At 41.8% G+C, this 25,136-nt stretch overlaps 1 protein-coding gene across 1 annotated transcript in view; it reads right to left on the bottom strand.

Annotated features, from left to right (window-relative positions):
- FOXR1 (forkhead box R1) overlaps positions 1-25,136 on the bottom strand; it is a 49,598-nt gene that overhangs the window by 13,099 nt on the left and 11,363 nt on the right. The window contains exons 2-4 of the mRNA XM_075189613.1: positions 7,614-7,703; positions 7,084-7,289; positions 2,390-2,604 (exon numbers count right to left, since the gene is read on the bottom strand). Coding sequence (XP_075045714.1) covers positions 2,390-2,604; positions 7,084-7,289; positions 7,614-7,703 — 511 coding nt within the window. The remainder of the gene's footprint in view (positions 1-2,389; positions 2,605-7,083; positions 7,290-7,613; positions 7,704-25,136) is intronic.

The following is a 25,136-nucleotide window of genomic DNA, read 5'->3' on the forward strand; positions in this document are numbered from 1 at the left end:
TGCAGTGTATAGCTTTCCCCTTAGCACAGCATCAATGGTAAGATTGCTCCTTAGTTATGCACTTTTGCCATGTGTTTTCATGTTTGCATTACAATACATTTGTTCATGTTGTAAATGTATTTCCTTATTTCTGTATTACAGTTTTACCACTTGAATTATAACATTCTTAACTATTTGAATAAACAACATTGAAGTAGGAGTGGTTATGCTGTCTGTCTGATTATATTCAGGCTAAAGAGAAGATTATAGTGAAGACAGAACACTCTGTATCCTCTTTGTGTACTGTCCACTCCCCTGGGTGAATCTAGCAGCAACTGACAGTCTGCTACAATGTAGTCCTTGCCTGTCACATAAAGGACTGAAAACTATTTTTCCGCCCATATCATAATTGGTGATAACGCCATCATGGCTTTAATCCTTGTTCCTCCTTGTCGATTTATGATTGCCACCACTGTCAGATTGTCTTAAAAAATCTGGAGAACATGGTGCTATTACAAGGCAGCAGCAGTATGTGCTACCGATAATACAGCAGTACTTGGTTGATGACATTTCTGGGCAGCTATCGGTGGCAAGTCATGGGTGAAATGAGGAGAGAAAAACGGAAGGTGGATACACAAATCTGGATCTAGTCACTATAGAAAATTTAAAATAGTCAGCTGCAGTCAAGTATAGCTGTGCTTTACCAGTTATAATGGAATTCCATTCTCCTCTGGTTGTTGAGAAGGCGTTTGCTTTCATGCTGCACGGACACTTGTGATTAACTGCCGACATGGAGTAGTGGAGAATAGTCTAGTGACATACTTTAGTATCAGGCTTACTGTTGGAAGCAGAACCAGGACTTATGCTCCCCATGTGCGGCAGCAGCTGTTTTCACCAAGGAAGCAGTAAAGATAACAAAAGGAGGAACTGAGATGGCAACAGCAATGACAGAGGGTCCAGCAGCTGTACTGGGATAGTATTAGATGCCCCATATAGAAAGTCAATTCCTTTTCTCAATGTCCATGTAGGACAAAACAGTGCAAACGCAGTGTTTTGTCATTTATCGAAAGTATGTTGCAAGGATGCCTGAACCATGTATCTTGTATATTAATGCCTTCTTTATGTTTCAAAAGGCTTTCCACTATTTCTGTATTAAATGATCTGGTTTCTTTTTATCTCCCCTGGTTCACTGCCTGAGGACCATTCACACTCCCAAAAAGTATCCTCTAATCCATATATAGAGGGCTTTCATAGATCACCCAAATCTAAGGATGTGTGATATGGTTCTTTTTAATCCTTTAGAAGTATAGATTTAACAAAAGAACTTAGTCATCCAACTAATCAGTTCTTTGACATGTTCAGGAGGCAGAGCTGGTTCTTCCCTGCTTTGGGGCATACAGTCTACACACAAGGTCCCTAAATAAACCCCAGTTTGCATCTTGTCATGACTCCATAAACCCTATTCTGAGGTTTTACGATATTTCCTCCACAATAGGCTCTGAAAGAGTACTAAAGAGAGAGAATAAACTCTTCTAATAGCGAATTCTACAATTCTGGAATGCACCTTCCAACTAGGGTTTACCTGGTACATGTGCTTTTTGGGGCAGGATCTGCGCCCATGCTTGCAGGCCATGATTGCATCCACAGCCATTTATGTGGTTATTGAGTCCCCTGTATTTTGTTCAATGCTGGTTCCTGTATAGTGTATTACCCAGAAGGGATATCAGATGTATAAGCTGCCCTCTGATGATGTGGCGGTCGAGTCTTTAACTATCCCTCATTTGCTCCTTCAGGGACTGTCCCTGCACCTGTATTTGCTACATCTGGAAACAAACGGTGCTCTGGAATTGCTCTGGGAATCAAAGCATAAAAAAAAAAAAAAGAAAGAAAAAGAAAGAAGAAAAGACACTTATAAAGAGCAGGTGTTACTTTATATAAACCCTCTGAAGGCATTTTTGGTTTTCCTTTCTCTGATCTGCTGATCCACTTGTTAGCGCTGCCAGGAAGAAGATTATGGTCATGGGAGGGTGTCATTTGGACACCGAGCCATTCAAAAGCTTTATTTTTTTATTTGCAAATAAAATTAAAACACACATTTACAGACTAGTCAGACAGAGAATATGTGCCAGAACAAAGTATTCCACATTACACTGGTGACTGAATAAGATACACCCATTATTTTGATCAGTGGTCATGACAAAAACATAGACCACTTCTAGAAATCCATTTTTACTTCACTTGTGCTTTTGTAATATTAAATGGGCTTTTTGAGGAGACATACAAACTATTTTTTGTTTGTTTTTAATTCCAGTAACTTTCGGGGATACTTGTCTCGGCCTATTGCTCTATGTGTGTTGGAAAATGAAAATATTAAACAATATTCACTTAAACATGTATTTTATAAGCTTACCTGACAAAACTGTAAATTTGTTGCACATTTAGACTGCCATCCTCACTATTTCTTAATGCCAGAGAGATCAAGTTGCAGTAATTTATTGGAGGCCGAGGCCAGCTGTCAAGCCGAGTTAGATTTCTCTGTACTTGCCCCTTCTTCAAATGGTAATTTACTTTCTGCATGTGAGCTGGAGATGGGCAGGTAATAAAGGAGTTGTCATCTTCTGTACACTGGTTTAAGGAAAAGACAATTATGTTATTTCAAAGCTACATTGATCTCATTGACGTCAATATGTACGACTTAGCTAAAGTTCAATATTTTTTCATTATTTAAATCACAGATAAACCTGTGAATTAATCATACCCATTAGATTTAACCTCTTTTGCTACCGTGGATGCAACTCTTACATCTGCACACCCCTGCTCTGAGGTAGGCATGGCATAAGAGTTCATTCTTTTATGCAGCTACCTATTGTGACTGACCAGTCTCTCAGTTTGATTGCGCTGCTTGAAAGAGAACCAGCACATTTTTCTGGATAGCATTATGGGATAAATATATGCGACGCAAAGAGAGCACTAACAAAAAAACAAACAAGCAAAAAAAAACATTGGCAAAATACAGACATGTGTTTCACTGATGCACAGCTTTAAAGAGGTAGGCACATTAAATTTAAGATCTATATGCACCAGCAATTCCATTGAACTTTAACAAAATAACAGACTGACAGCTTAGGCTGGGTATACACTACTTTACTTTCAGTCAATTATCGGGTCAATCAGACAATAAATGACCGATTGGCATGATATCATAGTAGTGTGCACCCTGGAACGATGAACGAATATCATTCCAAAGCACAAAATATCAATATTATTCAACTGAACTGAAAATTTTATTCAGTTCCTAATATGCAGTGTGAATACACTCTAATCTACGAAGTGAGAAACTTTTAAGATCTTCAAGTTATCTGTAAGTTAAAAGACGTGCATAAATAAGCACCTTCTGATTGCATGTGTTATGTCCGTTTCTATCATCACCGATAAAGATTGTCCGATGCGATTAATGTGGTTCCAATGCACAAAGAGATTTAATAGCAAAATATATCAAAGTATAACAACATACAAGAAAGTATAACAGATACATGACGCCGCACACTGATTCCAGTAACAGCTCATCAATCCTGAAGTCTGTGTGGTCAAAGATTGAGTGATACTATTCAGTGGATTTTTATGCAGTTTGAATTGACAAAAAAAATAATGTCACAATGTACACAAAAAATAACTCAGTTCTTCATTGCTTCAGGATTTATGATGTTCCAGTACAATGCAGGTCATAGGTCAGTTCAAACGATTCTTCTCCAAAGTTGGGGGCAACTCATTCCATCAGCTGTGTAAGTATCTTGCCTCAAGGAACCACCTAATATTTGGTTTAAATTAAGCCATTAACAGAGTACTTAATGAGAATTAATCTTATACTGATCATACGTGCGATAGCTTCTCCGAAGATACCGGATTCCTGCTGGTAAAATGTGGATTAATATAAGACCAAAACACCATACATTTCTTAGAACCTGAAACATAAAATACCTTTAATGTAGTTTTTTTCTTTGTGCAAATAATCTCTAATTCTTAATAATAAAAGAATGTGAGTTTGAACTTTATTAAATGTGAACTATTTACAAATGTAGGAGTGAGTATAAGTATTTGCTCTGTCTGCCCGTGCGATTGCGTAATTAACCCTGGTATGACCTAACATACTAAATCGCAAAGAAAACCATTACAATCAATATTTATTCATTTAGAATGACTACCTCCAATTATTTGACTTAGACACATGCATAGGATTCAAAATAGCAAATAATCTTAAGGTGATAAGACCACCAATATTCATTATATACACCCATATATAAATTAAATATTTGAGGGAAATTATGAAGTTTGAATGTTATCAGATGCAAGACATATGTGAAAATTAAGGAAAAGAGGCAACACCCGACTGTTGATAATAAAATTGTAGTAACACTTTCACAAATATCTCAATATATAACATATGCTTTGTTTTTAATATTCAGCTGTTTAAAGATCAAAGATGTTTAGGAATTTTAATGGATAAATAATTCAGATTTAATATTTTAAATGCGCTACGATACATTCAAGGAGTGACCCTACTAAAGAGATTTTTTTACTTTTTTCATTAACCTGTTTTCCAGGAAGAATTTTATTTATGTAGTTATCATGACAATATATATTAGACATATGTGACAGTGGCAGCCACTCTTTTGTTTCCATAATGAATTAAAATCTAAAAATAAATAACCCTCCTGACACACAGCATGTGTTTACACAGTTTTTTGTATCGTTATCATTAAAGGAAGTTTTTAGAATTTATTACTATGTACACAGTGGTCAAAGTGAAAATTTAGAAGTGGAGGTACGAAAAATAAAAAAGTAAATGGAATTTGATAATTTTGCAATGAAAGCAGTAGAAGTGAAGGTATGGGATATCACCATATGCCTGCCTACTTCGACCACCGATTGTACAACATGGAGGTGGTGATGGCAAATTCACTCACATTGAAGAATGGATTGTATGCTTTTGATACAAGAACTGGTATCTGTAGCTGTAATTATTAGAGAATTTATCAGGTTCCCAATTCATGAATGATCCACCCCCCCACCCCTTTTTTTGAGAGTCTCATTCCTTCTTTGTATTCAGCTTTGTTTCATTAGATTCAGTCCTGTCAGGAGTACACAGTGGTAGGGGAGAATAGGTGACACTAGGTATTATTTAAACTGAATAGGTTTGATTACTAACAGGTTTTTCGATATTAGGAAATAGATCAAACAAAGAAAATAGTATCCAGTATCAGATGTCATCGTGGAGCACATTCACGTAACGTTGTTTTCACAATGACGCAATGTTTTTTTTAAATAGAAACGCCTTAAATGGATATCCTGTCAGATCTTTACTCCTCATGCTGTACTACACTTTACACCTTTTTTTTTTTCTTACTACCACGTAATATGTGCCTTATAATATACACTACTATGGTCATATCCTGTAATTATCTGGCAGTGTTCAAAATTAAACTAATGTCTGAGAAGTAGATTTCCCATTATAAACATGGTTGCATTTTGCTCCTGTAGTCAACTAAGCATATGGGTCAGCACTGCTGCACAGTGGTTATCAATGATACCTCACTGAGCTTGGTTCATGGGTGCAATACCCAATAGGGATTTTATTTGTTAATTTGTAGGGTTGCGTTTGCCTGTGTCTCACGGAACAGGGTTTTAGAGCCGTAGCTCGCACTATTAACCTCAATACCAAGGTTCATAGATAACACAGGTAAGGTAGATTAGGAAAGATACAATAGTACCTTTTTTTCATTGCAAAATACTACAATATAATGCAAAACAGCAAAAACACTATGTACAAACCCAATGAACATTATCCAGATGATTCTCCAAAACCTTAGGTAGCACCCATACTCACACAGTCCATGATACACACAGAGGTAGAATTAGAGTCTTTAGTTATTTTATAGTAGCAAGGAAGAGCTCTGTGGCTCACGACTTGTGATACCTTTTCACATGGCCAGCTGAAAACAGATGTCGGATATGACGAACTGATGAAATCTGGACACCTGCTCACTTGTCCTCCAAAGTGGCACACATTCTGAAAATTTGCAACCTAGCTTTAAACCCTTGTTCTAGCTATCTTTTTATATAGTGAGCTATCTATGGTACCATGATGTCTGGAGTGGAATTGTCCTATGTTTAGCCTATATTTTTCCACACAATACGGCTCACTGAGAACATAATTAAATTGCCTCTGTACCCACACAATCTGCAAAGATCAATATGTCCCAGTGATTGAACAGTGGACCCTCCTGGCTAGATTTAATCAACATTAGATACATACAGTTCTCATTCGGAAAAGACACTTATATGAACACAATGAATACAGTAAAATAACAAGTATAATATTAATATAGCGTGAAACCCAACATTGAAACATATAAAAAATCCACATCAATGAACAATAAAACACCTTTTAAAAACTTGGGGTAAGCTCAACCCTCAAGAAATGGGACACTGACCCCTTTCCAGCACCCTGGGGATCTGGGGAACATTAAATTGGACTATAACATATCTTTAGTCCATATTTTGTGAGAAACAAGTTACAGACAGTGTAAAGTGAAATCTATCCTCATTTCCTCACAATGGGTGTCCTCCCACAGACCAAAAAATATACTGGTAGGCTAACTGGCTTATGACAGAAACGACCCTAGAGAGAAAATATGTGTGTAGTAGGGGATTTAGACTAGGTTCCAAAGGGCAGGGACTGATGTGAATGACTATATATTCACTTTGCAGCATTGTGCAATATTATTGTCATTATATAAAAATTAATAATAAAGTATACGGACATAACTGCTGATATCTCCCCATTTTATGCCTTACATTCATACATATGAATGCTAGCAGCCAAACTGGTTACTTTGCAGAGGTAAATGCTAAATAGAACTCCATTTCCATTGACCATTTTGTTAACACATTTTAAAGAAACTTGTTTTAGACCTCATCTAAACCTATACTTTACGTAACAAGTACTTTTATCCAATTTTTAATTTTCTTTCTACATCCCTTTGAAGCCAATATCATTCTCAAACTTTGTATAAAACCTAAATAAGCAATGCCACTTGTTTTTACCAGTTCACTGCTTGATGTTAGAGCTTCTTCTTCAGAATCTTCCACAGTTGAATAGTCTACAGTAGACTGTGTCCTATTCTCTGGAGTGAAGGACTTGTAAGAAGGAGTCATGTGAGGCTCAGGAGGCAAAGTAGTATACACCTCAGGGCACGGCATCACTAGATTGGGGTCCACAATGAGCCATAAGGTGGGCTTCACAGTGTTCTCTAAAACAAAGTAAAAGGCTGTGTGTAAACAGCAAAAGTAGTAAACAAAACTAGTTTAAAAATCTCTAATGCTGTTCTGCCTTATTGGTCTACAGATGCAGCATAATTATAGGACACCAATGCAAATCAAAAACCTTGCACGCTACAGGAGGCACTTGTTCAAGTTGTACAATCCTCTCCAACTCAGTCAAAATGCTAGTGACTGCATCACAGCTAAAAGGTGAACGATTCAATCAGAACTACACGATAGGTCCTCCTCAATTACATCTTTTTGTCTCAAACAATCATGCATCATCTGCATTGGGCAAAGAATGCTTTGCTTACCCAGTGTAGATCCTTCTTCAGACCTACAAGGTTGCACCTCCATGCAGTGTTGTTGTTTTAAAGAGTATTGGTCCACCTTCTCATCAGTACCTATAACTCAATTAGAGAACAGGTAATGCAGTTTTTAGTTTTTGCAGCAAATATATTTTGTTTACCTATAACATTATATATGGTATATATAATATAACCCATAAAAGAGGTACTCAAGAATTTACTCATATGGCATAGTGCCAAATGTTAACTGAAATGTAGGAATCTGAAATAAATTACCAGTGACTTTAACAAAGAGCATTATATAAAGACCCTTTAATTACTTACCTGGGGTCAAGAAATCAGCAAAGAAGAATTTACCCTTGCGCTGTGGTACATTTAGACATCCATGATTAGGAAAAGCAAAAAAAAACAAGTGTGTGTGCTACGATCCTCACATTGGCGGGTCCTGAAGACCCAGTGTGAAATTAAGATGCAAGTCTAAGCAACAATGAATATGTAATGAAATTATAGTGTAAGGAAATATAAGAGCTGGGTAAATCTGTGCAATTACCAAAATTTGGAAAGTGCTAACAAAAATAAAAATATTAACAGAAATAAGAACATTCATGTTGACAAAAAAAAGACTACGCACAAACCGTAATAGTTGTAAAGATATAATATATAATAAGATCTAACTGTGAACTTGTATTGAACCAAGTAGAGAAGCACAGAGTATGAGTATATATATATATATATATATATATATATATATATATATATATATATATATATATATATATATATATATATATATATATAAAAAATGTAGTTAATTTTATATACTATTAATTAGAGTAAAAAAACAAAAAAAAAAAAAAAAGAAGAAACCGGTGCTGGTGACTCCCAAATGTAGCGTCATTCAACACCTTAGGCATACCAAGCACCGGATACTGCAGCAATTTGATCTGAAAAGACCTGCATCTAGGATAATAATGAAAAAACACTTGCAATTATCAGAACATATTAACCAGCTAGGAAATAGAAGACCCATGTTAGGTAGATAATGTATTATTGAAAAACAGATATTAAGTTACGTATACCACTACATAAAAGAACAAGGTCTAATTAAGGGGAATAGCATGAAAAATAGAAAAATACTATACTAAAATCACCTATATTAAAAAAACATTACCAAGAGAGAAACAAACAACAGAATTCTCACAGAACCATAAATGTATGAGTGTTCATCAATAAATAAAGAAACAAAAAAAGGTTTCAGGGACTGTAGTGACATTGTATTCAAACACATATACTTTAATATGGAGTTGATCCCACTTTTGCACTGATAACAGCTTCCACTCTTCTTGGAAGGCTTTCCACAAGATTTTGAGAGTGTTTTTGTGGGAATTTGTGCCCATTCATTCTGTAGAGCATTTAGGAGGTCAGGTGATGTTGGATGTTGGACGAGAAGGCCTGTCTCGCAATCTCCATTCCAGTTCATCCCAAAGGTGTTCGATGGGGTTGAGGTAACGGCTCTGTGCGGGCCAGTCAAGTTCTTCCACACCAAACTCTTCAAACCATGTCTTTGTAGTCCTTGCTTTGTGCACTGGGGCACAGTCATGTTGGAATTGAAGAGGGCTTTCCCCAAACCTTTGCAACAAACTTGGAAGCATAGCATTGTCCAAAATGACTTGGTATGCTGAAGCATTAAGATTGCCCTTCACTGGAGATAAGGGGCCTAGCCCAAACCCTGAAAAACAGCATCATACCATTATCCCTCCTTCACCAAACTACACAGTTAACATAATACAGTCAGGCAGGCAATGTTCTCCTGATATCCACCAAACCCAGACTCGCCCATCTGACTGTCAAACAGAGGCGTGATTTGTCACTTCACAGAACACATTTCCACTGCTCCACAGTCCGGTGCTTTACACTACTCCAACCAACGCTTGCCATTGGTCTTGGTGATGTGAGGCTTGCAAGCAGATGCTTGGCGATGGAAACCTATTCTATTAAGCTCCCGCCGCACAGTTTTTGTGCTTACATTAATGCCAGTGGAAGTTCGGAACTCTTCAGCTATGGAATCAGTAGAGTGTTGGTGACTTACACACCATGCACCTTAGCAGTCGTTGACCCCGCTCTGATTTTACGTGCTCTTCAACTTTGTGGCGGAGTTGCTGTGGTTCCTAAATGCTTCCACTTTCCACAAAACAAGAAGTTTGTTTACAAAATAAGGGAACTGGGTCTAGGAAACAACATTTGTGATTAGGTTGAAAACAGGTTGGAGAATAAGGAACAGAGTTGTGGGAGAAATGGAACATTTTCTAATTGGTCAAAAGTTTTAAGTAATGTGCCTCAAGGTTCTGTGCTGGGAACACTGCATTTTAATTCATTTATTAATGACCTTAGTGATGGTTTAGAGAGCAAAATTTAAAATTTTTGCAGATGACACCAAACTCTGTAAGATAAAATCAGAGCAAGTTGTAGTTTCTCTGCAGAGGGTCTTGAATAAACTGGAGGATTGGGCGGTCAAATAGAAGATGAAGTTTAACATAGATATATGTAAGGTTATGCACTTGGAGATCAAAAACAAGTAAGCAATCTATAGATGAAATGGGACAAATTTACGGGAATCTAAAATGGAAAAGATTTTGAGAGTGCTCATAGAGAGTAGGTTTAGCAATAGTGCTCAATGTCAAGCAGCAGCTGCAAGAGCCAATAAAATATTGGCATACCTAAAAAGGGTATAGGTGCAAGGGAAGACAATGTAATTTTGCCACTATATCAATCATTGGTAAGATCTCATCTTGAATACGGAGTACAGTTGTTGGCATTATTCCATAAAAAACAACAACAATAAAAAAAAATGACATTTTGACATTTTTGAACTAGAAAGGGTTCAGAGAAGGGTGACAAAATTGATAAATATTATGGAGTCATTAAGTTATGAAAAAAGTTTAGCCAGTTTAGGCATGTTTACTTTAGAAAAAAAAGGTGTCTAAGAGGAGACATGATTACCATGTACAAATACATTAAGGGTCAATACAGAGAACTTTCATGAGAACTTTTCACCCGAAGGACTGTATAAGGACACACAGGCACACCCTAAGATTAGAAGAGAGGAAGTTTCACAACCAGCAAAGTAAGGGATTCTTTACAGTAAGGGCAGGCAAGCTATGGAATTCACTGCCAGGGAAGGTTGCGATGGAAGATTCAATTCATATATTTAAAAGAGGGTTAGACAAATGTTAGCTGAAAAAGTATCCAGGGTTACGACCACTAATTAAAATGAAGGACAGTAGTGGATCCATGGAGAAAAAGGACTCCGTTGGGTCAGGATGGAATTTTCCAATTGAAACAGATTGGCAGTTGCTTTATCTGGAACAATTTCAAATATAAGAGTGGGATTGCAGGAGATCAAAAACAGGTTGAACTTGATAGACTGGTATCATTTTTCAACCTCATCAACTATGTTATTCAATAATTAACAGGTGTGGCCAAATAGTTATGTCTATATAGTGTGTAAAATACATATAATCCATAGTTGTTCAACAAATGAACAGACCAGCAATAGCAAAAATAGGAAAAACCCCAAAAAACACACAAAATATAATTTGCCCAACAGATTATGTGGACACAGGTTTGCTGAACCACTTTGCTGTAATTTTATTCTTGAATGTCAGAACAGTAAAGTTAGCAACTCTTGTAGGTCCAATGTAGGTCTTGTAGATCAAATGAACAGAAGTATTTACAATATCATGCAACCCTGCTACTAGCTAGATACTTGGTCAACTCACTGGTTGATGTTGGTCGCCCAGTCCACAACATCAAAAGGAGCCATTTATGCTTCCTCCCCAAAACTAACTGGGTAAACCATTAATCATATCCATGTGCGCCACCTGTGTTCTATGTGTAGAAAAGAATGAAGACTTAACCCTGTCTGCAGCAACAGCCTGCCAGTGAAAATATTAGCCTTTCCCTTAATGGTCTGTGGTAAACTGCCCTTTTTGCCCCACACACACACACACACACACACACACACACACACACACACACATTAACAACAACCAGTAGCCACTACTTCATCTAAACTGACAGATTGCTGAACAACTAGTTTAATTTCAAACTATTCTTGCCGATTTATCCCTACAGAACTGCTTTACAATAATCACAGCTATTCTATGGCTTTCTCTGGCCCTCTTTCCCATTGTCCAACGCTGTATTCTGTAGTTAAACTTTAAGTGTTAATTTCAGAGTAGAGCACTCCCTGCACGCTGCATGTTCTAAAATGACACATGAGAAAACGAGGGAGGGTTAATTATAGAGGATGACGATCCCAAACTCACAAGTTTTTCATTGACATTTTGAGATCCGAAATTGGTACCAAATCATGACTCCGTTTCACTTACAACACCAAACCTAGGATCTGTCGGATTAGACAGAATCCAAACCGCTAATCTCCAATTAAAAAATAAATAAATTATATATTTATGTGGCAATAGAGCAGTTTGCCACACACTAGTAATGGAAAGACAAATAGTTTCCCTGAGAATCTGCAGGCTAAGGGTACAGACAGGATTAACTCAGCACAGGTGGAGCACCTGGGTGTAATTGTTTAGTGGAACAGCTAGTGCAGTGCTTGGAAGGAAACTTAAATAGCTGACTTGTGCTGTGGGGGGAAAGACTGGTCCCCACAAGGGGTCAGTGTTCAGTTAGGGGACTGTCTAGCAAGCATTAGGGATGCATGGACTTGTAAATATTGTTTGATGTGTTTGCTGAAATTACTGAGGGATGGAACTGTATGTTCCATCCCAACAAGAGAATAAATAACAAAAGGGTTTCAGCAAAGTTGTGTGAGGAGCATTTTCTTTGGCGTGCTTTTCACAAATGGTGTCATCGTGGAAAATGCAGAGATGGGTGTTGCAAGCGGATTCAAAGTCTTACAAGGAGCTTGTTATGACGATAAACCATTATTCAGCACTGCAACACATGCAGAGGGGAATCCAAAGCTATTGCTCAAGCAAAAGTGGACACCATGGCTGCCAGAGCAAGCAAGAGAAGTTTCCCCACCTGTCTGTTTTGAATGTGATGAACCTGGGCATTTCCGTGCCGATTTGCCAAAGCAACAGGCACCAACAGATTGTTTATGGCTCGGATGGGATCAGCCTTTCCTAATTGCTACACCATATCCCCTACCACAGGAAATTAGTCACTATGTCGGGTGACTGTCCTGGTGGACTCAGGAAGAGTTGACATTGCTTTCCAGTTCGGTCGTTCCAAAAGAGGTGTCTGCAGGGGTACCTAAGGTTAAGGTGCTGTGCATCCATGGAACTACTAAGGAATACGAGCAGACTCTCCTTTCAATTACCCTAAAAGGCTAAACAGTTGCGGTAGTGGCCATCATAGCCCCAAAACTACCATACCCCCTTATCCTGGGGCAAGACTTTCCCCTGTTCCAGGAGGTTCTTAGTGACCAAATTCAGCTGGACATGTCAGTAACTGATACACCGGCTGAAGTCTAATCTTAAAAGGAACCTGTCCAACTCTCAATGGGCCCGGGAAAAGAGACAACAGAACTGTCATTGAAGGATTCTGAATAAAGGTCCACAACCGCTACTCGTCCCAAGTCTTGCCCAAAGAAACAAAAGAAGGAATTAAGCCAATAATTTGCCAGCAACACTGTCATGGGGACTTTTTCGGTCACCAGAGGGAGCTGAGGACTACTCCACAATTCCAAGTCTTATTTCATTACAGGACTTTGCTAGAGTTCAGTTTAATGGTGCCTCCCTAGATAATGCATTTAAAACTGTTGTGGAAGTCAATGGTGTGGTAAAAGCTGCAAGGTTGGCAGATGATGTACCTTATTTTCACGTACCTTTAGCACTAAAAGCCACACACACACACACACACACACACACACCCCTTTGTGGGGGTCATTTGGGAAAGGACAAGACTTGGGAAAGACTTCCACTACAGTTTTACTGGCCAGGAATATGTATGGCAGTAAAAAAAAGGCATTATTTATTCTGCCCAGTATGTAAAAAAAAAAAAAAAAAAAAAAAAAAAAAAAAAAAAACTTATCCAAAACCTGATTACAGGACCCCATTGATTCCTATTCCAGTCATTCAAGTACCCTTTGAAAGAATAGGAATGGACTTGGTGGGTCTGCTAGAGAAATCGACTCAGACAGAAGTAGGTTTCGGTGATTCTGGACTATGCCACGCGCTATCCAGAAGCCATTCCCCTACGTAATATGAAGTCAAGAACTATAGCAAAAGAGCTCCTACTTCCTTATATGAGGTTGGGAATTCCAAAAGAAATTCTGACAGACCAGAGCACCCCTTTTATGTCAAAATTGATGAAGGAGTAAAGTCAGCTACTTGGCATAAAAGCCCTCCGCACCTCAGTCTTTCACCCGCAAATGGACGGGCTGGTGGAGCATTTTAACCGTACTCTAAAACAAATCATTAATAGGGTGATGGCACAATAAAAGAGATAGGGATACACTCCTCTCTTTTCTAATGTTTGCGGTTTAGGAAGTACCACAAGCCTCAATGGGGTTTAGTGAATTTGAACTCTTGTATAGACGGCAACCTGTGGGAATTTGGACATACTCAAGGAAGGTTGGGAACAACAAAAACCAAAGGAGCCAAATGTGGTTCAGTTTGTTGTCCAACTGTAAAAAAGGATGAGGCAAAAAGAACCTCTGTTGAAACAAGACTCAGAGGATGCCTAGCAGTGTCAGAAAAGGCATTATGACACTCTCGTAGCAATTTGCTCTTTCAACCCAGGCGATTAGATTTTGGTTCTTGTTGCCACCCAGGATAGCAAGTGGCAACTGCACACTGGCAGGGACCTTATAAAGTCAGAGGCGGTTGGCCAGGTGAACTATAGGGTCCGCCAGTTGGGTAGAATGTGAGAACAGATTTACCATGTCAATTTACTAAAACCTTGGCATGAGGAGAATCCTGGGACTTCAATGCTAGCTGTTAAAACAGAAGCCTGTGAGGTACCCATTGAGACCTCCCTGACACCACCTTGGAAGCAACAGGTGGCACAAATGGTGGCTCAAAACAAGGATGTCTTTTCTCCTGTCCCTGGGCCTACAGCCCTGATAGAGAATGATAGTCACATGATCTGGGGGGGTAGTTAAGCAACGGCCCTACCCTATACCAGAGGCCAGACAAGCTGCGGTGAAGAGGGAAGTTGAAAACAGACTATTGCACTCGCTGGTGGATTCATCCACAACGCCCAGTTTAAGCATGATTGTGTAGGTCCCAAAGCCTAATGGGACGATACCCTTTTCTAACGACTTTAGACAGTTTAATAAGGTCTCCCAGTTTCACACATTTTCCATGCCACGAATAGATGAACTGGTTGAGAGTTTAGCTGGGAGTATGTATTTATCCACTTTAGACCTCACAAAGCCTTTCCCCAAGCCCAACAGCCTTTCCCAAGCCAAAAACCACATTTTCTATGCCTGAAGGCTTATTCCAGTATAAAGTATTGCCTTTTGGGCTGCATGGGGCACAGGTCACATTTCAGAGGGCTATGGATAAGCTCCATAGAGCATATGCCATTGCATATCTGGAGGACAGTCATCTATGATCATGATTGGGAGTCACATCTTCCCAAAGTGGAGGCAGTGTTGGAATCTTTGAGGGCACATGGCCTTACGGCCAATACCGAAATATGTACATTAGCCATGCCAGAGGCAAAATACCTGGGATATCTAGTTGGACGTGGGAAGGTCAAACCCCAGGTAGACAAGGTGAAATCCATAAAGAATTGGCCAAAGCCAGAGAGAAAAACCCAATTGAGAGCATTACTACCACCGATTCATAGAGAGCTTTGCTAATCAGGCTACACCACTGACAGAGCTTCTCAAGAAAGCCTATCCAGACAAGCTAAGCCTGTCTGAAGCTGCTTGGGAGGACCCAAGGTTGGCATAGTGTACAACACCAATGCTAGAAGCACCTGATTTCGCTAAGGTCTGGGCACGGTATTTTCACAAAAAGTAGAGGGAGAGGAAAAACCGATCCTGTATTTAAGTTGCAGACCCTTACCTAGAGAGAAGAAATATGCAGCTGTTGTACAGGAGTTTCTCGCCATCAAATGAGCTGTGGAAGCCCTCCGGTACTAACTTTTGGGTAGCGAGTTCACGTTTGTGACAGACCTTGCTCCATTAAAATGGATGCAGATAAAAAAGGAGGCCAGAGTGACCCGGTGGTTCTTGGCATTGCAGCCCTTTCATTTCAATATAGAGCATAGACCAGGAGCTATGTATACAAACGCGGATGCTCTCTCCTGTAAACATGCGCTCCCTGCAGTATCCGCTTAGCCTAGGTTGACAAAGCTTAGGGGAGCTGTATGTGGCAATAGGGGCAGTTTGCCACGCACTACAAAGGAAAGAAAAGACTATTTTCCCTGAGAACCTGCAGGATACAGACAGGGTTAAGTCTGCACCCAGACAAAACACAGGTGTAAGAGCGCTCACATGTATTCTCTCCAGCATCTGTCAGTCGCTAGCCTGGGTTGCGATTAGGATCATCATGTGACCCTGTGGCTGGGAATCCGAACTAAAGAGAGGATCTGACATCATACCTGTGTCAGATCAACAGGTTATCCTCCTGACTACCCTTGTGTTCCCGGAGCTCTCTGTGACTGTTTGCTTCTGCGTTTCTGCTTCGATCCTGCAATACTCCTCCGTGAGGTTTCCACATCTGAACCGTGTACCGACTCGGCTAGAATGTTAGACCATTCTCCTGTTTACTTCATTACCCCATGGCCTTCAGAACCAAGTACCAACCAGCTTGGCTGTAAGACCGCTCACCTGTCATCCACCTTGTGTACCCAGTCCGCATTGAGCACTCCGCCCGCTCCGGTCTGCTTGTCCTACCTGTGAATACAACAGTCCTCTCAAAGGTATTTAGCCCCACTCCTTGTATTGTCAGTTTCACCTATCTCGCTCACTTCTAGGGGCCAAACCAAGAACCGCGACCTGCAGTTCCCTTGCAGCCAAGTCCATCCCACCTTGCGGTGGTTCTTGGCGAATACCAGGGGGTTTTTAGACTCCACACCTTGCTAGGTTCTTGCAAATCTAGACCGAGTGCATTCAGAACCTAACAACAGGTGGAACACTTGGGTATAATTAATTAGTGGAACAGCTAGTGCAGTACTTGGGAGGAAGCTTAAATAGCTGACTTGTGCTGTGGGTGGGAAGACTGGTGCCAACAAGTGGCCAATGTCCAGTTAGAGGACTGTCTAGCAAGCGTTGGGGATGAGAGCATAAGAGTGAAATAGCGAAAAAGATCGCACATGCGTACATATATACACTTCAAGCCAGTCTTTTCAGCACCTGCAACTCCCTCCTCTCTCCAATCCCACTCCCACTCCCCTCCTCGCTCTCTGCTATCAACTGTTACCCACTTCACCTCCAAAATCGAGTCAATATATCATGACATCACCTCCCAGCAGTCCCTTCTTGCCGCACCCTCTCTCCCACCTCCTCTGTGGATGCTATCTCCTTCCCCTCCTATCTACTTGCTAGCCCACACTCCTTGTCTTCCTTCCCTCCAGTATCTGCAGATGAATTCCGCTCCCTTTTCTCCTGCTCACCCCCTTCCACAGTACGAAACCCCCCTCTACTTCCACATTGCCCACCTCCTCAATCTATCCCTCTCCTCTGGAATCTTTCCCTCCTCCCTTAAACATGCTCTTGTCTCCCCTATACTCAAGATACCATCCCTTGACCCTGCCTCTCTCTCTAATTACCATCCCATTTACCTCCTTCCTTTTGCCTCCAAACTTCGACAACTGTCTTGCCTTCATTCTCTTTTCTCACTCACTCCTTGACCAACTCCAATGTGGTTTTCGCCCTCTCCACTCCACCAAAACTGCCCTTATTGTCACTAATAACCTACTCTTCGCTAAATTTAAAAGGACACTTCTCACCCTTCTCGACCGCTCTGCTGCATTCGATACCATTGACCACTCCCTCCTTTTGCAAACTCTCCTCCCCCCTCTTCCCTTACTTGTTAAACTTCTCCAAGGTTCCGTTCTTGGCCTCCCACGCTCCATCAGGTTAGCTTCTGCTCTCATAAGCTTTAAGCATGCCTGTCTTTATTCAAGCCTATCAGCTTAATCCCAGCTTTCACCCCCCCACTCAGTACCACCCTATTTGTGTCTCTACCTTTCCATTTAGGACAGTGTTTCTCAACTCCAGTCCTCAGGACCCCCTAGCAGGACATGTTTTCCATATCTCTTTGCTGGAGCACTGGTGTATTTATTATTGACTGACACAGTGTAGCAGGTGGTATTAATTTACTGGTCACCTGGCAATCCTGCACTGTTAGTGGGTCCTGAGGACTGGAGTTGAGAAACAGTGATTTAGGATGTAAGCTCTCACAAGCAGGGCCCTGTTTCCTTGTATTCTCCTTCTAATATTCAATCACCATCTGTACCTCTGAGCCTGCTTCTCTAGCCTTGTGTTCTTAAACTTAGAAATACTTCTTGCTGGTCATTGCTATCACTCTCATATAGTTTGCATATTACTGTGCATATACACTTCCCCTTGGAGCCACACAGACATATATAGGTGTGTGTGTGTGGGGGGGGGGGGGGGTCACAGTATATGCAGAAAAAGATGGAGTGTTATATAACAAACATTTCATTATAACAAGTAAAAGTATAGGCGGGGTTGTCACACTGCATGTAGATCAGAGGCACTTGTGCCAATAGTCCCCATTTTTTGTCAGATTTACACTATCCAAAATGGAAGGCTGCAGGTTATTGCTGGAAGGGCATAGTTTGGAGACATTCGCTGCATTGCATATACATTTTACAATATGGAATTTTGGCAGATATATTCCATAGTTGGAGGTCATACTTTCCATTGGTCCAGATTTAGGTGGGACAGTCAGCACGTTTGTCAAGACTTCAAGGTAGTTTGGGAGTTATATCCCTGCTCACCATGGTTAGCAGGTGCGTGTGGCACTGGCAGCAAACCACAGGTGTTTTCAGAGAAGTGCAAGTGGGTTTAGAGATAGCCTAGCAATTCTGTAACACCAGGGAAACTCCTAGTGATGTGACATGCCTATATGTGACATGGCTTTGCCCAAGGCCGGCGGAACATAGTTAGCAAGGCGGGGCACCATGCCGGAGAGACACTTCCCCGCCAGCAAAAAAAAAAATATATATATATATTTGTGCCCTCCTCTCTGCTCCCTGACAGGGTCGGGCCGGACATCAGCACCTGCCAACCCAGTGAGTAATGATACGTACAGGGAGCAGCACATACTGAAGAAACAAAGACAGAAGAGGAAGAAAAGATCATGGAAAAATAAGGAAAGAATAAAGGAGGGCACAGTGAAACAATGTTGTGCTATTTTTTTTTTTTGAGGGTACACCAGTGGGTCAATGCGGAAGTCCTTTCTGGGCTGTTTGTATCTATTATTGAAAAGTTATCTTTTAAGTACGTTTTTTTGTTTTTAAGGTTAGCAAATATTTAGCTAATTTTATAGCCTAGGAGGTGGTGGTAATGGATGCATAGTCCCCACTTCCACAGCAAGGAGACTCAAAGTCAATATGGACAGATCTTAGGAGAAAAAAAAAACACAACAAAACAAACAAAAAAAAAAAACCCATTGCTCCACTGTATAGGCAGTTTCCTTGTAACTTTTACCACGAATCCAGGACAAAAATAGGACAGGGTGGGGGGGGGGGGGGGGGGGGGGAATAGAAAAAAAAATACACAAAATTCATATTTGGGAGGGGGGCACAAACTGTGATACAGTGTTACGAACATTGAGCAGTGTAGTGAAGAGTTATGGAGGTATGTTCAAAAGGGAGGATGTGCAGTGTTGGATGCTGTTTACAATATTCTACTACTATCACATTGCTTGCCTCGAAGAGAAACTTTGTTGTTTTATGATACCATGTACTCCATTTAAAAAAAACAGAATTCTGACCCTAAATCTCTCATAAATTACTGCCCCATCTCCAAGCTCCCATGCCCCTCCAAGCTTCTCGAGAGAATTGCCTACACCCGCCTCACACACTTTCTTACAGCAAACAACCTATTGGATCCTCTTCAGTCAGGCTTTCTCTCTCAACACTCCACAGAGACTGCGCTGACCAAGTTGTCAATGATTTGATCACAGCAAAAAATAATAACCAATACTCTCTTCTAATTCTCCTGGATCGATCTGCTGCATTTGACACTGTTGACCACTCTCTCCTCATACAAACGCTACAATCCCTAGGTCTTGAAGGCACTGTCCTATCCTGGTTCTCATCCTACCTATCTAATCGCTCTTTCAGTGTTAATTTCTCTGGATCCACCTCTGCTCCGCTTCCTTTATCAGCTGGAGTTACACAAGGCTTAGTCCTAGGTCCTCTGCTATTCTCTATCTACACCACTTCTCTTGGAAAACTAATAAGCTCCTTTGGATTTCAGTATCATCTCTATGCGGATGATACACAAATTTATCTATCCTCTCCTGATCTTTCACCATCTGTGTTGTCTCGCGTTACTGACTGTCTTTCTGCCATTCCATCTTGGATGTCTTCTCGCCAACTCAAACTCAATCTTTCAAAAACTGAATTAATAATATTCCCACCCAAAAACAGAAGCTTCCTGTCTGACATTTCTATTTCTGTTGCTAACATGACCATAAATCCCACCCCGCAAGCTCGTTGCCTAGGTGTAATCCTTGATTCACAACTGTCGTTTATTCCCCACATCAACTCTATATCTAAATCATGTTACATACACCTAAAGAACATTTCCAGAATATGCACATATCTGACACAAGACACTGCAAAAACATTAATTCATGCACTCATCATCTCCCACATCGACTATTGCAATTCCCTCCTTACTGGTCTTCCCAAAGTCAGACTTGAACCCCTACAATCTATTTTGCATGCAGCGGCTAGATTGATTTTCCTTACAAACCGTTACTCCTCTGTTAAACCACTCTGTCAGTCTCTACATTGGCTGCCTGTATTTCAACGAATCCAATATAAAATTCTTCTACTAACATACAAGGCCATCAACAAAATTGCACCGACATACATTTCCTCACTTATCTCGAAATATCTCCCTACTCGACACCTCCGTTCAGCACAAAATCTACGTCTCTCCTCCACTCTCATCACATCCTCCCATTCTCGGTTAAAGGATTTTTTCCGGGCTGCACCCACTTTGTGGAATTCCCTCCCAAGCACATTAAGACTTTCCTCTAGTCTTCAAACCTTCAAGTGTTCACTGAAAACCCACCTCTTCAGACAAGGTTATGATATTCCTCAACCATCATCTTAATTTCCCTAGATTACCCTATTACCATCCTCTACACTGCTAACGCAGGACAACAACCATCTGACCAACATTGCAACACACATAGCCCACTCAGTACTTTTACCTTTGCAGTCTGGCTGGTCCATTGTGCAGAATGATGTAGCACATGCCCTTGTGTTTCTAACTCCCATTGTCCTATAGATTGTAAGCTTTCGAGCAGGGTTCTCTTACCTCTCTGTCTGTAATGTATTACCCAGTATTGTCTTATTAATGTTTGTTCCCAATTGTAAAGCGCTACGGAATTTGCTGGCGCTATATAAATAAATGATGATGATGATGATGATGATGATGATGATGATGTACTTACATACACCAGAATTAGATTTACAAGTAAACTTATACTTTTGGAACTTGGCACGCAATGTATAAATTTCTTTACAGACCAACAGTTTTACTTTGGTGAATTACCAAATTCTTTAATATTAAGAGTATTCATGCTTGATCACTACTCATTGCTTGCAATTTCAATTTTGTTGTGGACATAATAGGGAGTTCAAGCCAGTATTACTAAGGGTGCCACATTAGATTGGCAAGCTGATAATTCAAATATTCCTCAGATGACAGTGTTGGACACCTTTTAAGCATTCACCAGGGACTCTTTCACAACAGCTACTACATTTCATCTTACAATTTCTAGCCCCCAAGTTTCTGTATTTAATGTAATTTCCAAATCCAGTCCCTCAGGGATACTATGAAACCATTTTAATCTGTCACAAAAAAAAATCTAACTCTTTGCACATACAAGATTAACACCCAAAGTTATAACCCAGTTCAATAAGATTGCCTGCTCGCCAGTCCTTGCAGGAAAAGTATGGAATTTAGCAAGCAAAAAAGTTGAATGCGAAAATAAAGATGGTGTGTACAATCTTAAACAGCTCTAAATGCCTGGCTGGTTTTTACTAAACTACTGAGGAACTACGTGTCGCATCACGCATTGGCAGCCACTGTCTGGAAGTGGATGTCCCCAGCTCCTGTGCCCGAGAAGCGGGCGAAGATGCCCGCCATCGCCGCGTCCCTGGAGGGACAGAAGATGTCCCCAGCTCCGGTGCCCAGCAAGAGGGTAAAGAAAGAAGAGGAGAAGAACTTACCCATCCAGCGCTCCAGCGGCGGTAAGTATAACCTCTTCCTTCCAGGTTCTGGCAGCGGAGGAAGGATGAGCCAATCAGGGCTCATCTTTCCCCGCTGGCCAATCAGTGGCCGGATACGCGAGCCAATCGAGGCTCGCGCCCGGCCATTTAAAAGATTGGCGCCAACGCGAGCCAATCAGCGCTCGCGCCGGCTGATGACGTCATGCCGGCGACTATATAAGTCGCCGGGTGGCGCCATTTTGCCACAAAGAGTCCGGCGGCGGAGAGAGAAGGACGTCGTGGGACGTCCGGAGTGGAAGAAGAACAGAAGCAGCGGAGATCGTCGGCGGGGAGCCCTTGTAAGGACTGAGAGCGCCCCCGCCACAGAAGCAGCAAGAAGACCCGCGCCGAACGGGAGAAGAGGCGCCGCTGGCTGGAGGGTCTGGAAGACCCGGAGAAAGAAGGCAGAAGACGGCATGGCAAGTTCAGATTCCTGCGCAGAGCAGGTAAGTAGCCTCAATGGTAAATTCGGGCACTAGGCCCGTTGCTACGGTCGGGCGCAAGGCCCGTGGGAGCAGTAAATTAGGGGCACAAGGCCCAGGGACTTGGGCACTAGGCCCCGATAAAGTTAGTGGGCCAGTAGGCCACAATACTTTTGTTAACGGGCACAAGGCCCTGTTAGTTAGTTAGGCAGGGGGCGTGAGAGCCCCAGGTGCAAGGGCACAAGGCCCTTAGGTAGTTAGTGGCCTAGAGGCCATAGGAAGGCCACAGGGCCTACGTAGGGGCTGGTAGCCCATAGGCTTAAAAGGGCACAAGGCCCTCAGTTAGTTAGGAAGGCCACAGGCCTAAGTAGGTGGGGGCTAGAGCCCCTAGGTAGCAGGGCACTAGGCCCTAGTTAGTGGGCTCAGAGCCCTGAGTTAGAGAGGGGGCTGAGGCCCATTAATCAGAGCACAAGGCTCTGTGTGCAACTGGGCAAGAGGCCCATGGTGTGAAGGACAGACGGCCCTGGTGGTGTGGTAGAGGCGCGAGAGCCTCGTGAGTGTAGGCGCGGTCCTGTGTAAGGTGAGCACACGGAGTTAGGAGGTACAGTGGAGCGAGGCTTCTGTGGTGCTGTAGCAACCGGCTGGTTGGCTAGCAGCGGTGTGCTCTGGTAAGTAGCGTGCAAAGTACTGTATACTGCATTTATTTTGTCTGTGCGGCGAGTATTGTTTGTATTACTGTATTTTGGGGTGTGCTGCATAACTGTGTCCAGGGGCAAGACGTCAGGCCCCCATTAAAGGTAGGCTCTTGTTCCTGTGTTGTTCTGTGCTAACCCGTGCTGTGGGGGACAAGTGTAGCTACCAGCGTACACAGTCAGGGGAGAACACACGTAGTTTTCCCGTCCCTTAGGTCCCCGGAGTCACACTGGTTCCCAGATGGGGGTGGCTAAGTGAGTTGGTGGCAGTGGAGCACACCTTAAGGCAGTTCCAGGGGCGGCCCGTGGTTCTGGTTGAGGATCCCCAAGGCCGGTTACGTGCAGATGGACCTGTGGCTCCGGACATAAGGACACGTGTGAGATACCAGAGTACAGGCAGTCGGGCGGTTCAGTTTCGATCGGCTGTTCCGTGCGGCAGTCGGCCCGCGGGTTAGTGGGCTGTTCCACTGAGCCTTAGCCGGGCTTGAAGCAACCAGTCCTTAGGGTCTGTGGGTGACCCCATAGTGAGGAGACAGTCTCCTTGGTTAGACCTGGGTGAGGGGGGTTAGGAACCGCCCTCCGGTATAGTCCGTGAACACCGGCTGGTGTTCCCCGTAGTGTGTAAGTGAGCAGTTCCGTTAGTGCACCACACCTAGTTAGTCATAGTGGTTTGACTTAGTTGCGTTGCCGACCATTAGAGTGTTGTTAGGGTCGGGTCGCAGTTGTAGTCAGTCCAGTTTTGTGGGTGCCCTCTTAGTCTCACTGACAGTGCAGAGGGAGGCTGTGTGTTCTTGTCATCCGCAGGTGTCGGGAAGGTGCAGAAGAACAGGATCGTAAGTGGGAGTGTCCCGGTGAGTATCACGCTCGATTCCCCCTTTCGGTTAGGCCCTCACCAGCAGGTGTGGGAGGTACTTGAGGCGGGATTAGTCCTGGGACTAGTCCTGGTCTTAAGTGGCTGTAGTCCCCCGCGTCTTGGCAAGAGCAAAGTGAGGAGGCGGCAAGTGAGCTTGGACTGACCGTGTCCTCGTTCTTTGCTGTATTCTCGGACAGCCCTTACCTGGTAGGCACGGCCGTAATCTTTGTCTCTTTCTTAGAGGGACGTGGTTGGAGGTGACAAGGGTTGCGGCTGCGGATCTGCTGGGATCGGATCGCAGTTGGGATATCGGAGGCGGACTGGAGGTGACCATCGTTTACAAGGTAAGTTCTTTTGTGTTGCGTCTGTCCCTGTTTCCCCGCAGGGGGGGCTCTACACATGCTTGTGCTTCAGCAAACTGCAGCATGCCTTTCCAGTCAATGGCTCCCAGTGCACACTGGAACATTTTGGTTTCACAATAGAAAATACAAAACCACATTTTAAAATAACGTTCAATTTAATAAAGTGCTTAATGAAACCTATTGTCATTGCTTTAATATAAAATAAAATATTTCATCTGACAGGACTCAGCGTATTACATCAATTAAAGATATCTTTCAAGGAACAATCTGCACTACGTACCTGTGAGCGTTTTTAATCCTTGGTCGGCTATTAAATTTTATAAAAAGGTAGTTTACTATGTCGCCTCTATTCTTTTGATCCACATGTCACCCTCGAATAATATCTGTAAGCACTATGGTATGAAATTTTAAAGCTCAAAATCATTTGTAACGACGGATATGGAATATAGCTACCCAGCGAATTGCCCAGTAACTACTGACATACATACTGGTGCCTATATATGTAAAACTTTACTGCTAATTATTGGGACACTTTCTTCATTTAGAAAAACATACTCGAGTTTCATATGCTATGAACTCTGACTTCAAGTGAAATTCATTTAGTGTGGATATAATTGCAGAGACACCCATTGTGTCATGGGAATTCGGATTGAATCGTGAACATTCGATGCATGCTTTATTAATTTTTTCTGTGTGCAACATACAAAAGCTAATTGCACTTTATTGTGATT

This window comes from Mixophyes fleayi, chromosome 11 (genome assembly GCF_038048845.1).
Source record: "Mixophyes fleayi isolate aMixFle1 chromosome 11, aMixFle1.hap1, whole genome shotgun sequence".
NCBI lineage: Eukaryota > Metazoa > Chordata > Amphibia > Anura > Limnodynastidae > Mixophyes > Mixophyes fleayi.